This window comes from Limulus polyphemus, unplaced genomic scaffold (assembly GCF_000517525.1).
Source record: "Limulus polyphemus unplaced genomic scaffold, Limulus_polyphemus-2.1.2 Scaffold555, whole genome shotgun sequence".
Taxonomy (NCBI): domain Eukaryota; kingdom Metazoa; phylum Arthropoda; class Merostomata; order Xiphosura; family Limulidae; genus Limulus; species Limulus polyphemus.
This window is the reverse complement of record NW_013666165.1, coordinates 116,892-131,306: the sequence shown is the minus strand read 5'-3', so window position 1 is coordinate 131,306 and position 14,415 is coordinate 116,892. Positions and strand designations below refer to the sequence as shown.

Below are 14,415 nucleotides of genomic sequence, written 5' to 3'. Positions count from 1 at the left end.
GATTTGGTGAGAGAGTTGGGCCTCCAAAGGATTCTTCAGAGATTTTTGGGTCCAGACTTCGGGCTAAGAACTTACTTTCTCCAGGGTCATAACTTTACTGGTAAAGAAATTGGTAGAAAGAGTTTATACGTTACTTTTCTCAATATGGTTCACTGGTTTATTGAAACAATACTGCTAAATTAATACCAAGGCTAGGAGTTGCAGTCTATGAACCAAATGAGTGGCGATTATTAATTGATTCCTCCAAAAGAATTCTGTAAGGTGTTCTCCTTCACAATGGTAACATATATGCATTTGTTCTTATTGCTCATTTTGTTCACTTGAAGGAAATGTACAAATACCCCAAACTTCTTCTTAATAAGGTCAAGTACAAAGATCATGGCTGACTACTTTGTGGAGACTTAAAAGTCCTTTGTATGTTGTTGGGTCAACAATCCAGTTATACACACTTTCCATGTTTTTTGTGTGAATGGGACAGCAGAGCATGAAATCAGCACTGGATAAAGAAGCAATGTCCATGCAGAGTCAGTCTGATACCAGGATCGAAAAACATTGAATGTGAAAGTTTGGTTAACACAAAGAAATTCCTATTACCCCCACTTCACATAAAACTGGGCTTGATGAAGCAGTTTGTAAAGGCCTTAGACAAAGATGGTGACTATTTCAACTATCTATGTGGTTAATTCCCAGCTCTTTCAGTAGTGAAACTTAAAGAAGAGATTTTTATTGAGCCTCAGATTAGGAAATTGACTTCAAATGAGCAGTTCAAAAGGACAGTGAGAAAAGTTGAAAAAGAAGCATGAATTGCTTTTAAAGATGGTATTGGCACTTTTTTAGGAAACAACAAGAAACCAAATGACAAAAATATTGTCAATAACATGCTCGATAAATTCAAATAATTGGGTTGTAATATGAGCTTGAATGTTCATTTCTTACACTCACATATTGGAAATTTCCCTGAAAATCTTGGTGGCGTCAGCAAAGAACAAGGGGAAAGATTTCATCAAAACATCAAGGAAATGGAGAGGTGGAACATCAGCACAATGAATAATTACTGCTGGTCATTGAAACTAGATGCTCCAGATGCAATACATAAAAGAAGGACCACAACAGTTCTGAGACTAAAAGACATAGATATCACAAGAAACAATCGGGATGATTGAGAATGCATATTCATTTGACATCAATGTTCTTCCATTTTCTTCAGTTTGTTTGTATTTTTGTTAACAAACATAATAATAAAAAAATATTCATTGGGGGTAAACAAAATAATTAGTTGATCTAAGTAAGTTTTTTTTCTTTCCATTTTGTAAAAAACGTTTATGTGATAGAAAAAAAATGAATATTATTTTCAAAATCTGTGTAGCTGAATTATGGAAAATCCATTATTAAAACCAAAATAACTCTTATGAAGTTTAAATTTGCTGGCCCGTGTAATCTGAATTAGTAATTCTAATAAATACTTCTAATAGGTTAAAACTGCTGTTTTTTTATGTAAATCATGTCAAACAGTTAAGATCAGGTTAAGATAAACTAGTCTTATGTACAGCAGTGTAAAACCTGATTTGTGAGACAGTGTCTTTGTAAGAAAGATAATTTAAATATCTGAGGTTTGATAACTGGTATTACTTTCATTATTAGTAACATAGTGAAAAACAGATACAGCAATGTGTGTACATATTTAATCATAAATTACATTGGGAAGATGCCAAAGATGATCATGTTAATACTACATATAACATACTAAAGACAAAAATAAAAACCCTGTAATCCCATAACTTTCAAAAAGTAGATCTCTTTTCGTCAAGACAATAGGATTTCTTTTTAATTTATTTTTTGTACCTTTATGTTTTCTTAAAATCTTTTATAGGGTATTGATATAGTTATTTCAAAATTGGTGCCATAAGAATACTTGCCAGGTGAAAAAAAAGCATTATGCATTATAAAATAATTTTTTTAAAAGTTACATATATTTTAACACACATTCTGTATCTACTTTCAAGGTGTTTTTAACAGAAATTATCAACTTTTTATAGCCTGTGAGCCAAATATGCAGTGTGACAACAAGATTTGCATGCACCCAGAATGGGTATGTGATGGATTTAATGATTGTGGGGATTATTCTGATGAAAAAAATTGTAATGAAACACGCCCTACGCCTAGACCCACTGAACACCCTGAAATACAAACAAATGGAGGTAAGGATCTCTTGTCATTTCTAAATTTTCAAAACTTTTCTGTCACATAATGGCTAATTTGATAACCAAAATCATTGTAATTATTAAAGATATTATTGTAATTGTGTAAGACTGACAATGTTTACATGGTTTACATAGATGTATTCAGAAAATTATTTGGCAAAGATAAGACTGTCAAGTAGCTCCTTGTTTTGAAAACGAAAAATTAAAATTGTATTTTATTATAGAACCAAAACATATTTTTCAAGTATTTGGTCTCTTATTTCTGTAGAACACATGAAAATTAAATTAAGTCATTGTCTCAAACTTACAAGGAACTTCAATTTATCTTCTCCATGTTAATTTCTAAGTGTTGTTTACCGGTGACTGCAAAAAAAAGAATGGAAAAGTGGTAGAAATGTGTTGCAGGAAATAATTTATAATGCTTTTTTTTATCCTTGCATATGTGGTTTTAAAGTTGGCAGTTGGTGATAGCAAAGAAATCAGAATGTGTTACTTACGTATAGTAATATAACTCCTTTTTTTATTATTTTTATAACTCAGGTTATCTTGTTGCCATTGGACTTGGGGTACCTGCGGCTTTCATCCTTGGTGTGTGTCTTACCTTTCTTGCATTTAAGCTGAAAAATCGCTCCACTGAAGTTAACTATGCTCCTTTTCCGATTATAGAAGAATAATAGGAAGGTTATACTGTGCTTAGTATTAATAAGTAGAATTGGTATTTTTAAACTTTAATTTTAACACATTCAGAGATTAACACATGACATGTGCCATTTATTTTTTGTTTTGATTAGGAGAATTTTAATAATGTAAAATAATATAATAAAATATTTATGAGCATATACGCTTAATCGACTGAAATCTATACTGTGATGCACAAGTGTCATCGCTGCAGTTAAAATTATTGTATGAGTGCTGCATGACGCACACGTGCATCATCTATCTTTTATATTTTGTCCTTGGTTTTGGATATGTTTTAAATGTACAAGAAGGGTAAACTGTAGTCATGGGAATATCATATCAAAGTTTCTGTGGGAATTTGAATTCTTCTTCATTATCATGGGCTTTGAAGGAGCACTATTTTTATCCATTTTATAAAAGCCAACCAGAAAATATATATATATATAAAAAAATACAACCAAGCAGAATTTCTACAAGAGAAAACCCTCGTGCAAGTGCCATCACAGCAGAACTTACTACCAACACATGCTGACTCTAATAAAATGAATTTGTCTCAATGTTTTCATTGACACATATATGCGTCACAGCATTGGCTAACATACCTATGAATGCACATGTGTCCAGTGGCAGTGAATGTGTTAAACCTGATGAAACTTTATTTTTTCAATTTCATGATTGTGGCAATCTTTTTAAAATACTTTTTATGTATTAAGACAAAAAAGATAATTCAATAATTTGTGCTAGTTTTGGTTCATTAAGCTTTTTGGAATGGTTATATTTCAAAATTTAATTTTTACCCTTTTTCAAAATGTTTATTTTGCAGTACAATATTCATTAATCTTTTATCAGTCTGTTTATTTATACTTCATGCTTACATAGATTAAAATTTAAAATACTACTCAGAGCAACTAACATTTACACTATCCTGTGTATGTATGTATAAGATATGACATATTGCTTTCAGAATTTGTAAATTTTCTCTGACTATAATTTGTAAGGTTTGAGTTTATCACTGTATAAAAAGTAAAGATGTAGCAGAAAAATATTTTTTGTAATTACTTTTTGTTAATGTGTTTAGCCATGTGGTACCATTTGTAGTATTGTTGTAGTTTGTATATTTTGTAGACCTTAATGCACGTTTAGGCCTTAATGCCTTTCACTGTATGATGCATTTATAATTTCATTATTGACTAGTGATAAAAGTATGTAGGCATGTGCTGTTATCTTGTTTTTATCATACTCTTTAGAAGGAACTATGTGATTGAGAGAAGTTGACAAAAATGAATTAGAATATTCTTTTGGGAAGAAAAAAAACTTTTAATGTGACCTGTAACTGTTTGGTTTAAACTTATTTATTGTACCTATGATTATTTTAAAGCATGTGTTCTTATGTAGTTTTCTATCAAAAAATAAAGGAAATAAAATTAACATTTTGAATAGTTCTGTCATTATTTCCAGAGACTTTTTAGATATAATCTGAAGCCTTTTTTTTAATGCATACTGCACTACATAATTTAATGTTTAGCATAATAGACCCTAATTACTTTTAATTTATATACTGGATCATTTAAAAATGAAAAAGCTTCCTACTACTGACTTTTACCACCAGTGTAGTCAGCTGTGATCTTGTTGCAGTTAGGTGATCTGAATAAATAAGAATACCCAAATTAAAGAAACATTAGGTTACCTAAACTTACAAGAGATTAAGCAAAAGTCTGGATATAGACTGTCATTATGTATTTGCTTCGATGGACACAGCTACAAAAACTATTTCAGTTGTTCCTGTGAAATATTCAAAGGCTTAGTAATAAAAAAAGGTATGTATTTGTAGAGAAGTGATAAACATGAGTTATAGAAACTATTTCAATCTTCTTTATGAAAAAGCAAAATAACTTGTAGCTTTGATAAAATATAATTGTTTGATTTTATTACAAGTATAACTGGAGGTTAAATATGTCATTTAGTTTTGTAGCAGCAATTACTTTATGCATTTTCAAAACTAACAGGTATATAACAACCATACCACATTCACATAATTATAATAGAAGCCAAAATATTTCTTCTCTAGGGTAAAGAAGTAAAAATTTGGAAAAGAAAAAAATCATTCTTGTTTCATAACAGGGCATGATTCTTTATCTTTAGTTTAATCAAGAGGATCAGCATGCAATTAGTGCTTTGTTAAATTCAAGTTAAAAGAAAAAGAAAAATTAGAGCTATTATATTCTGTTATACAACTTACATTTCTCACAACTGGTGTTCATATATATCCTCTATCAAGTGTTCATGTTTCTCATCAAGGTGAGCTTCACACCACAAGAGAATTTTCTACATGATTTATTTATTTAAGCAGGATATTTTTTGTAAGTTCACAAAATGAACCACATTAATCTGTTATACTAGTACACATAATGCTGCTTTGGTAGATTTTTCAGTGTGAAACTGTTTGACTATGATTTAAGCATTTTTAAAATTGTTTCACATCTGAAATTTGTTATTTCAACCCCTCCCCCGAAATATAATTATGTTAACTAGAGCAAAACTAAGTTATTCATTCTAAAATGTGTGGTTGCTGCAAATGGAGTAGCTTACTTGGTGTTGTTAGAAACAGCTTTATCTAACTCTTTGAAGAAGAGCTGGTCCTCTACTTTAGAGGGTGTGTGCAGTGAAGCAAATACTTTTGTTTCCTGTGTGATATGCTAATGGCACATAGCTGACTCTTATAGTACCTAAAAGTTTTGTTTTTTTTAGGGAGTTAGTCAAAAAGGCTGTCTACTGAATAAACATGGAGTAGTTGTATTGATTTCTACACTATCTCGTGATGGCGGAACTACTTTACAACTGCAACATTGAGCAGAGATTTCTCTGGGTACTATTGATCAAATTTTTTGCAATTGGTCCGCTATAAAGAGAATGTGGGTCATAACTACTGTTTTAGAATTATCAGTTAGATTTTCCTCTGATATTGAAGAAACAAGGTGTGCTACAGAAGTTTCATCCTTGTTTTGATACAATGTTGAGTCTGATGATCATGTGTGTGTGCGTGTGCCTTTCTTATAGTTATCCAACCTATTTATTTCATTTTGTACAAGACATGGTATAAAGATGGAACAAAAATGAACACTACTGTCAAAATGATCTATGAAAATGACACCAATAGTCAAGGCTATTCCACTGTGGTAATCCATTAAGGAAGTAAGTGGGTTCAATTCTACCTTAACAACACAAAATTTTAATACATTTAATTTATTGCAGCTCCTGCCATTAAGGAAGTAAATGGGTTCAGTTCTACTATATCTTAACAACACAAGTTTAATACATTTCTTTAAAAACTATTTTTCCTTTGTTACGTACAGGAGATTTAATCTCCATAACATTTATACAGCTAAATGCTGGTATGGTATTCTTAGGTTTAGCATGGACCAAGAATGCAGTCACTTGATCACTCGAAGCTCGTGGATCTAGTACTTGGAAATACAAATGCAGTCATTTTTGCTAACTGAATGAAAAACATGAACTGCAATAAATTAAATGTATTAGAATTTTGTGTTGTTAAGATAAGGTAGAACTGAGCTCACTTACTTACTTAATGGCATGAACTGAAATAAATGTGTTAAAATTTTGTATTGTTAAGATAAGGTAGAACTGATCCCACTTACTTGCTTAATGGCATGAACTGAAATAAATGTATTAAAATTTTGTATTGTTAAGGTAGAAGTGAACCCACATACTTCTTTAATGGTATGAACTGCAAAAAATTAAATCAGTGAAACAACTCCCAAAATGTTGAAAAAATTTGACAATCATCACTTAAACAAATCAAACATTACCAGTAATGTGGCTGTTAGCACTTGAATTGACGGCTACTGTGTTTCGCGTGGATGTTACCCTAAAGGAGAAAGCAAAGACTAATAGTGATATCCTGAGCATATTAAAGTTGTCATTAATCAAAGTAGGTTATGGAAGGTATCATACAAAGTTGTAGATTAAAGGGCATTTATTTCATTAGAATAATCAACATATTAAGAATGTTTCGCTGAATTTGAAATGATTCACAAAGTTTAAACTCTATCCAATACTGAAAAAAAGTAAAAAATGCAATAAAAATTTATTTTGAATAAATTATATATATCATTAATAATTTTTTTCCAAATACTTAAGAGAAAGCGCTATTGGCTACATGGTATAATGTTAGACTTAGGAAAATTGATTTCAATTTACTCTAGAGCTTTTCCAGCAAGTTGCCTCTCAATCAATTTATTTTTGACCATTTCAAAAGTGAAACTTGAGGGTATTAGTTTGCAAAAGATGTGAAAATCCAAGAGCAATAACATTCATTCAGTTTCAAGCATAAATTTTATTAAACTTTTACAAAAGATTTTTGTTAAATACAAAAGGAATGTGTGGTTTATGAATTTTAAGTTTTAAAACACAATTTAAAACTATTTCTCAACAATAAATATTCAAAACTCAAAGGTGTTGAAGCAAATAATTAAAGTTGCAAACGCACGTTTTTGTCATCAAAAATGGATTTTACCACAATAAAGTAAACATTTAATTCTTATTCTGAGCTTTAAAAGAATGAAATAAGACATTAATTGTACAAATTGGTTGTGCTTGCTAACTATCTGTGATATACAGACATTTTCTACCTTGTTGTTTTAATATAGAATTTATCAAAGTTTTTCATGTATTTAGGTTTGTGCAGTTTTTAACACGTGATCAAAAATTTCTTTTAGTTCATTCTAGCTAATTTGTTTGCCATTCTCTTAGAAATAACACTTGGTCTGCCCATGATGAAAAATAGCTCTACAGCTGCACTTTGTGTATGTAGATTGACAGCAGTGTCTCCAATGGTAGGTAGGTTAGATTTCAATGAGATTGAACAACAGTGACATAGGTAACATTAATGTCTAAGAGTGGCAGCAGTATATAAATTGATATACAATACTTTGACCTCACACATCTCTCTATTAAGCTCAAGCTGTCATTTTGTTAAGTAAAGGTTAAGTCTTTTGTGAAGTAGTGATACTATCCTAAAGTTTAACCTGTAACATTAACTAAATCTTAGGTACTTAGGAGAAGTTAGAGAGATAACGGTATAGTAAAGGCATTGTCCTTTATCCTTTAGACATATGTTGATTGTTTTTGCGAGTTTGAATGAAGATTATTTCATTGTGCTTATATACACTTGCATCCAGTTTCTTTCTTTCTCAAACTCAACCAGTTTAAGAGCAGTTCAGTATTATTTTGCCAAACCTCCCATTATATAGCAGAACTACGTAATTTACTCTTTCAGGAAATCATTTAACTTGAATATACCAGGTGTATGACATCCTTTGAAACAGGATTAATTTTCAACTCTGGTCATAAATGCATATATAAAAGTTTACATCATTTATTTTTAAACATACACATATAACTGTAGATAATAACAAGATATAATACAAATGTTTGTTTCATAATGCTCATTTTACATTTAAACCAATGAGAAAACAGCAGCTTCTGTATATATTGTTATCTAACAAAACTTATCAGAATGACTGTGCATACATTTTGTACCCATTACAGACTGTACCCAACTAAATACCTTATGATCAAAATAAAATTGGATTGGAAGAACTACAAACTTAGCTGCCACAGGAACATTCTAGTTGATGAATTATACAACATTCAAATTGCTCATGTTTATGTGTACACACATACATCATATCTTTTTCTATATTTAATGAAAAATTAAAATTAAGTTCTTCTGCTATACATCATTTACTTTTCAAATTACAAAAAAAAAGTTGACATACAAAATAATGATGTCAGACTCCTTCCTGAAAACAGGTGATAAAGTAACAAACTTAGTAATTTTAGATTTCTGTTGTTCACTAATATTATGTATAACAAAGGCTAGAAATTAGTAAAATAATTTGTTTTTCTTGTAAAAACAAACAGTGCACTGAAAACACTGTAAAAAGTAACAAAACTAAAGTTTGATTACTGATGTTTTTTTTGTTAATAGGCTTCTGTGGGAATGAGAACTAAATAGCATTACTTAAATACAGGAGCTAATTTGCAAGTTGTATTGTTAAAAATCTCTTATAATACAAGAATTATCAACTGATAAGAGAATTACAAGTATAGATTATATAAGTAACAAAATCTTTGTACATGACATTAAAATAAAACCAAAAAAGTAAAAGGCACAAGAGTGATAATAAGACCAATTGGATATATACCTATAACCTTCTCAAGATAATATTTTATGGAAAATATAACTTTTCAGAAAAAAGGTTTAATTGTGATGTTTTTAAAGTAAAATAAATGAAGTTTCGAATATTAAAGAAATATATGAAGTCAGTGAATACATTTAAATAAAACCTTAATAACTGAAAAATTTAAATTTTACTGTTTTTTTGATAATGTACATGCATACTGAAATAACAAAAATATGGGAAACAAATTTTGGGACTGACATCAGTTCTACAACAAGCAGTAACTCCATGATTTGGTTTTCTTCACATAACCCAGCAATCACTTGATATACATATTCTAAAAACACCTTGGTGTTTTCGTTAGTGTATTCAAAATTATTATATTAAAATTGTCTTTATAAGATAATTCAACTATAATAAAAATATTAACTTGTGTATAAATGGATAAACGATTGTCATGGCTGAAAGTTTTTACTTGGCTCATTAAAGAAATATTTATCTTAAATAGAAGCTGCATTGCCATAAGTGCACTGAATAATATTTATTTTACATTTTTACCTGATAAGTAGCATATTCAATACTACAATAAACTTCAGTGTGACTTAAAACCTGAGATAAATAATCACTAACATGAAAGAACAAAACAATCGAGAATTATACAAAAAAAATACTGAAGGTTCTACACATTTGTTAAATATCCTAACAAATAAAATTCTAAGCATCTTATAAAAACAAATTGCAATTCTATAAACAAAATTTCCTATTCTGAAGTATTCTTAGGAAGTAGTCATTAATAACTAGTTTTTTTTCTGTCATTTTTGAAATACTGATGAAAATTGATTTTTGATCAAAAATTTTTCACGTAGTTTTCGAGTTCTTTAACTTCACCTGGAGTTTCAGAGAAGACTGCTTTTGTCTTTTTACTACTTTTACAATGGCATCTCTGACGATGTGAAGATTGTTTAGAAGGTTGAATTCCATCAGTTTAGAGAGCCGGTCAAACTGGAGTGGTTTGTAAGAAAAATTATAGATGCTATATGGTGTGCTAGGATCACTAAAGATATCAAAGTCTGCAAATTTTTTTTCTTCATCTGTCACATGTTTGAGTCCTGCAACCACACATTGTAAGAGTAATAAATTATTTTGTTTTGTATAAAAAATATATGCTTTTTTTTCAGCAAAGGCATGGATACATAATGAGACTGCATGCTGACTTAAATACAAATTCAATGTTAATACTTTAGTTTGAGTATGTAATTTGACTTATTTATATTCTTGGTAATACTACCAAAGCTTTATTACATGAATATTTGAATTTTGTTTATGCTATAGCATTTAAAGTTATGGTCAAAACTTCCATAACTACACACTTTTGCTGGTTATTTTATGTTTTATGCAATTACTTGATTCTTTTTTAAACACAGTACTTTTTAAGCTATAAACATAAAAGATTTCCAAATTCTCTATATATGCCACATTTTCAAACATTAAAGCATCATAGATTTCTCTCTTTTTCCATGCACCCATATTCTACAACCTGAACAGCTCTAAAACAATGTGATTGTGTAAAGCATAAACCATTGAAGAATAATTTTTGAAAATCCTATGTAATGAACTTCTCAAGCAATATTTTCTCTACACACGATGGTAGTCATCAGTGATATATATTAAAATACATGATTATGAATTATAGTTTTTATGTTCAGAGGTGATAAAAAGGGTAAAAATGTTTAGCCACTAGCTTACCTGGTTCTTTGAATCTTCGAAAGTTTACATTCACCAGAGGAAAATGAATAATGATAGGACAAGAACTGTTATTTGGATCTTCAAACAAGTAACATTCTCTTATTGGTTCTTTAATCAGTTGCTCAACATGGTCTTTAATGGGTGGAAACAGAAGGCCATTCCTCTGAGCCCACTGTTCAGATCTTAATAGTTCCTAGTTGTGAAAAAATACACATAGTAAGTAAAAAATTCTCAGGATCTTCAGTAATACATTATATCAAGTACATCTTTATAAAATGGAAAATAAATGCTTACTAACTTCTGTATGTAAATAGAACAGAAAAGAAACATTTATGGAATTCTAAATGATTGAAGTGTTGAAATCAGTACAGTGATAACAACACATTCTTTGAAATTTGCAGATATTTATATGACTGCCATCACAATATCTTTGCACTGATGCAGCACTTCTCCAATGCAATGACTTACATAATAATTATTCTTAATATGACAGGAATGTTTTGTCCTAGCAAGGTAAGTATACAATCATTACTTTGGTTTACAAAATTATGAATTATAACTGACTTTCTTTATGAATGTCTTGTAGTAAAATCTACTTTCATCACTTAAAAAAACTGTTGTGTAACAAGCTGTATCATTAGTGTCTCATAATCCTAGCAGCATCAGCAGCCTAAGTACATTTTATGAAATATTTTATAAACAACCAAAAAACTAAACTCATAAAAATGGTGCAGTGAAGCCAATTCATTAAATCTTGAACTGAATTATAATATTATGTTATTTACTCAGTAATGGAAGTACTAACATTACTTGATGATGAAAGTAGTTTCGTTATTTAGTGACAGAAGCAATAATATATGCACCAATGAGATATTGTGTGTTATTAGCTAAAAAGGCTTTTAAATAAAATTTTGTAACATTTAATGATTAAAATGTTTGGTGTATATCATACTTAGTTTCAGGTGTAGTTTAGTTTCTGTCAATAGAATTCAAAACTTGCCCAACTTCCAAGATTTAAATTATCAAATTCTGTATGTGTACCATTTCTATGAAATGTTCATGGTGTTAGTTTTACTGTCACAAGTCAAAAAAGGGCAAAAACCAGACAAATGTAATATATTTTTTAATTTTTTTGACACATGTAATAAATAGTTTGATAAACAATGAAATAACAATAAATACTTAAAAAATAGTGCACTTGTTAAGAAAAATTTAAACAACTCTATCCAAACTAAAAATTGTGGGCAAAATTTAAAAACCTTAGTGTATAGACAGAAGGTCGATTTAGTTTTTTTTTTTTTATTTGACACATATACACAATGTTGAAATGCATTTCACCTGATAAGTGACTAAGGTACCTACAACTCCTGAAATAGCCAACATCATAGAAGTAAAAGTGATAGCTTTACAGTAGATCCTGATTCATAGGAAGTGTAATTTTTAGTACAAAATGTCATAGTGAATAACATAGTAGTTTCAAACATTTTAGAGTGCATTTAGATATTTGTTCAATGTTAGAGTATACATTTTAAGACTAAACTGATTTCATAAGAAAAATAATCATTAAAAATTTTTCAAACTAAATAGGCTTATTTTTATATAAACAAAATATTTCTCAACTACAATCCTATCAAAAATTTGTTTAATTGTTCATGATGCTTAGAAAACCTGTGATCAAAATGTAAGTGAATTACAAAGAAAGGAAAGCCTGCCTTTCAAAATGCAAGGAACATAAGATTTTGTTAACTCTTGTGATGTTACAAATTAAATAACCACAACGTAATTTTATACATTAGTTTTAAAGCACAAAGATAACTACAAGAGATTTTACTGTATTACTCAGTCCTCATCGTCAACCATGTATCCCTGATATTTACAAATTTAAAACTGTTACCTTAAATGGATGTGTATCATCAGATGGACGACCACTGAAATCGAAGGTCAGGATAATTTTCACATTTCTAGGAGGTCTCAGCAACAGAGGAAAAGGAAGGTTAAAGGTCAGACCTCCATCAACCAAATAAAGAGACTTAGTTTGTGTGTTGGCAGGCTGGTTAATTCCTTTATACCACTGATCTAATGAAAGAATATACCCATATAACATTTAAGTTTGCCATATATAGATGCGTAAATATCAAGATGACTGACCTATTAGATAAGTTATGCAATATGAGAGACAAACACATATATAGATCTCTGAAATGTTAAAAATGTTTAACAACTTTTATTTGCTGATTTCTCTTCGCAATATTCTTCATATGAGTAGAAGTGATGTATAAGTAAAGATCTTAATATCTTACAAATCTGGGGTAATAAAATTTCCCATTTGGTGTGTTGTTTACAGGGTAGGAATAGTTGCCCACTCACTCATGTGTGGAATATATTTCAGATTCTGAAAAAAATGATTATTCCAATTTGCAAAACATTATTGTACATAGTGAATTTAACTTATTGGAAAATGGTATTCCAGCCAGTGGCCTTGGGATAGGAGAAAAATAAATTGGTAGGTTGGAAGATGGAATACAGAAAATGGTACCCATAGAAACCCATCCTGATAGATTTTGGTTGTTAAATGACTCTCAATGACTCTCATGTCTGAAATTAAGGATGGAAAAGGTGTCCTAAGATAGAGTGTTAGAGCTAAAAAAGAAACACATTCTTCAAAATTTTCAAATTATAAATTTTTTTTTAATGAGTTAATTAGCATTTTTTACATCTGCAAGAAAAGTAGCAGAGGTGTCATATACAGTAATAATGACTGTGATAAAGGGGATAGAATCCAAAAAGTTTGTAATGATAATTGTATAGAATTATCCCCCCCCAAAAAATAAACAAATATATTCTCACGCCGGTTTTGTAGAGAAGATACATAATATTTCCACACATTGAATGTCTGCCTTTTAAGGTGATTCCACTTGACAAATGATTAATTTGAACATAAATAAGGAAAGCTATTTACAATCAATACATTCATTTCTAACTACTCCTAAAGCACAGTACTGTATCAAAGTGAATGTTCACAGTAAATACCAACTTACAAATCACCACCTTCTAACCCTTGAAATTCATATCTATTCAGCTGTTTCACTTCATAATTTAAAAGCCACATTTAAACTCTCAGTTCCATTCAAGTTTCTCGCAAAATGTCTCTCTATGTAGACACACCACAGCTGTCAATGCTATACAGCTTTTTAACTCTTGTTTATACACATGGATCATAATAATCAAGTGCAGAAAAAATTAATTGAAAATGTGTTAACTGAATTTCATCTTTTTTTTCTTCAAAAACTTGAGAAGCCATGCATGCTTGGTCGCTTATATTAGGTCGTCACTCCCAAAAGAATGTACATCACATATAATAGTTAAACAAACTGCGTAAATGTCACTTTAGTGTAGCCTATATAATACATAAACTTTAGTATAATCTAATTCCTTATAGTAATGGCACACAACGAGACACACATTTGGTGTGTAATGCTGTGTCATTACAAGAAGTTCCTCTGGAGCCAAAAAGAATATAAAAGAAGTTTATGGAAATGTTTTGAACTTTTGTAAGTGTCAACGATGGTTCAGAAAATTTCATTCAG

At 29.9% G+C, this 14,415-nt stretch overlaps 2 protein-coding genes across 4 annotated transcripts in view; one reads left to right on the top strand and one right to left on the bottom strand.

The window, feature by feature from the left end:
• The window catches only part of LOC106459082, an 86,978-nt gene extending 82,671 nt beyond the window's left edge, over positions 1–4,307 (top strand). For both annotated transcript variants that reach the window (XM_022385478.1, XM_013918661.2), the window contains exons 7-8: positions 2,037–2,198; positions 2,742–4,307. In XM_022385478.1, the coding sequence (XP_022241186.1) occupies positions 2,037–2,198; positions 2,742–2,875 (296 nt within the window). In that variant the 3' untranslated portion in view covers positions 2,876–4,307. The remainder of the gene's footprint in view (positions 1–2,036; positions 2,199–2,741) is intronic.
• Positions 4,308–9,286: 4,979 nt separating this feature from the next.
• Positions 9,287–14,415, bottom strand: part of LOC106459076 (cytosolic phospholipase A2-like) — a 47,454-nt gene continuing 42,325 nt past the window's right edge. For both annotated transcript variants that reach the window (XM_013918655.2, XM_022385477.1), the window contains exons 16-18: positions 12,723–12,904; positions 10,829–11,021; positions 9,287–10,191 (exon numbers count right to left, since the gene is read on the bottom strand). In XM_013918655.2, the coding sequence (XP_013774109.1) occupies positions 9,941–10,191; positions 10,829–11,021; positions 12,723–12,904 (626 nt within the window). In that variant the 3' untranslated portion in view covers positions 9,287–9,940. The remainder of the gene's footprint in view (positions 10,192–10,828; positions 11,022–12,722; positions 12,905–14,415) is intronic.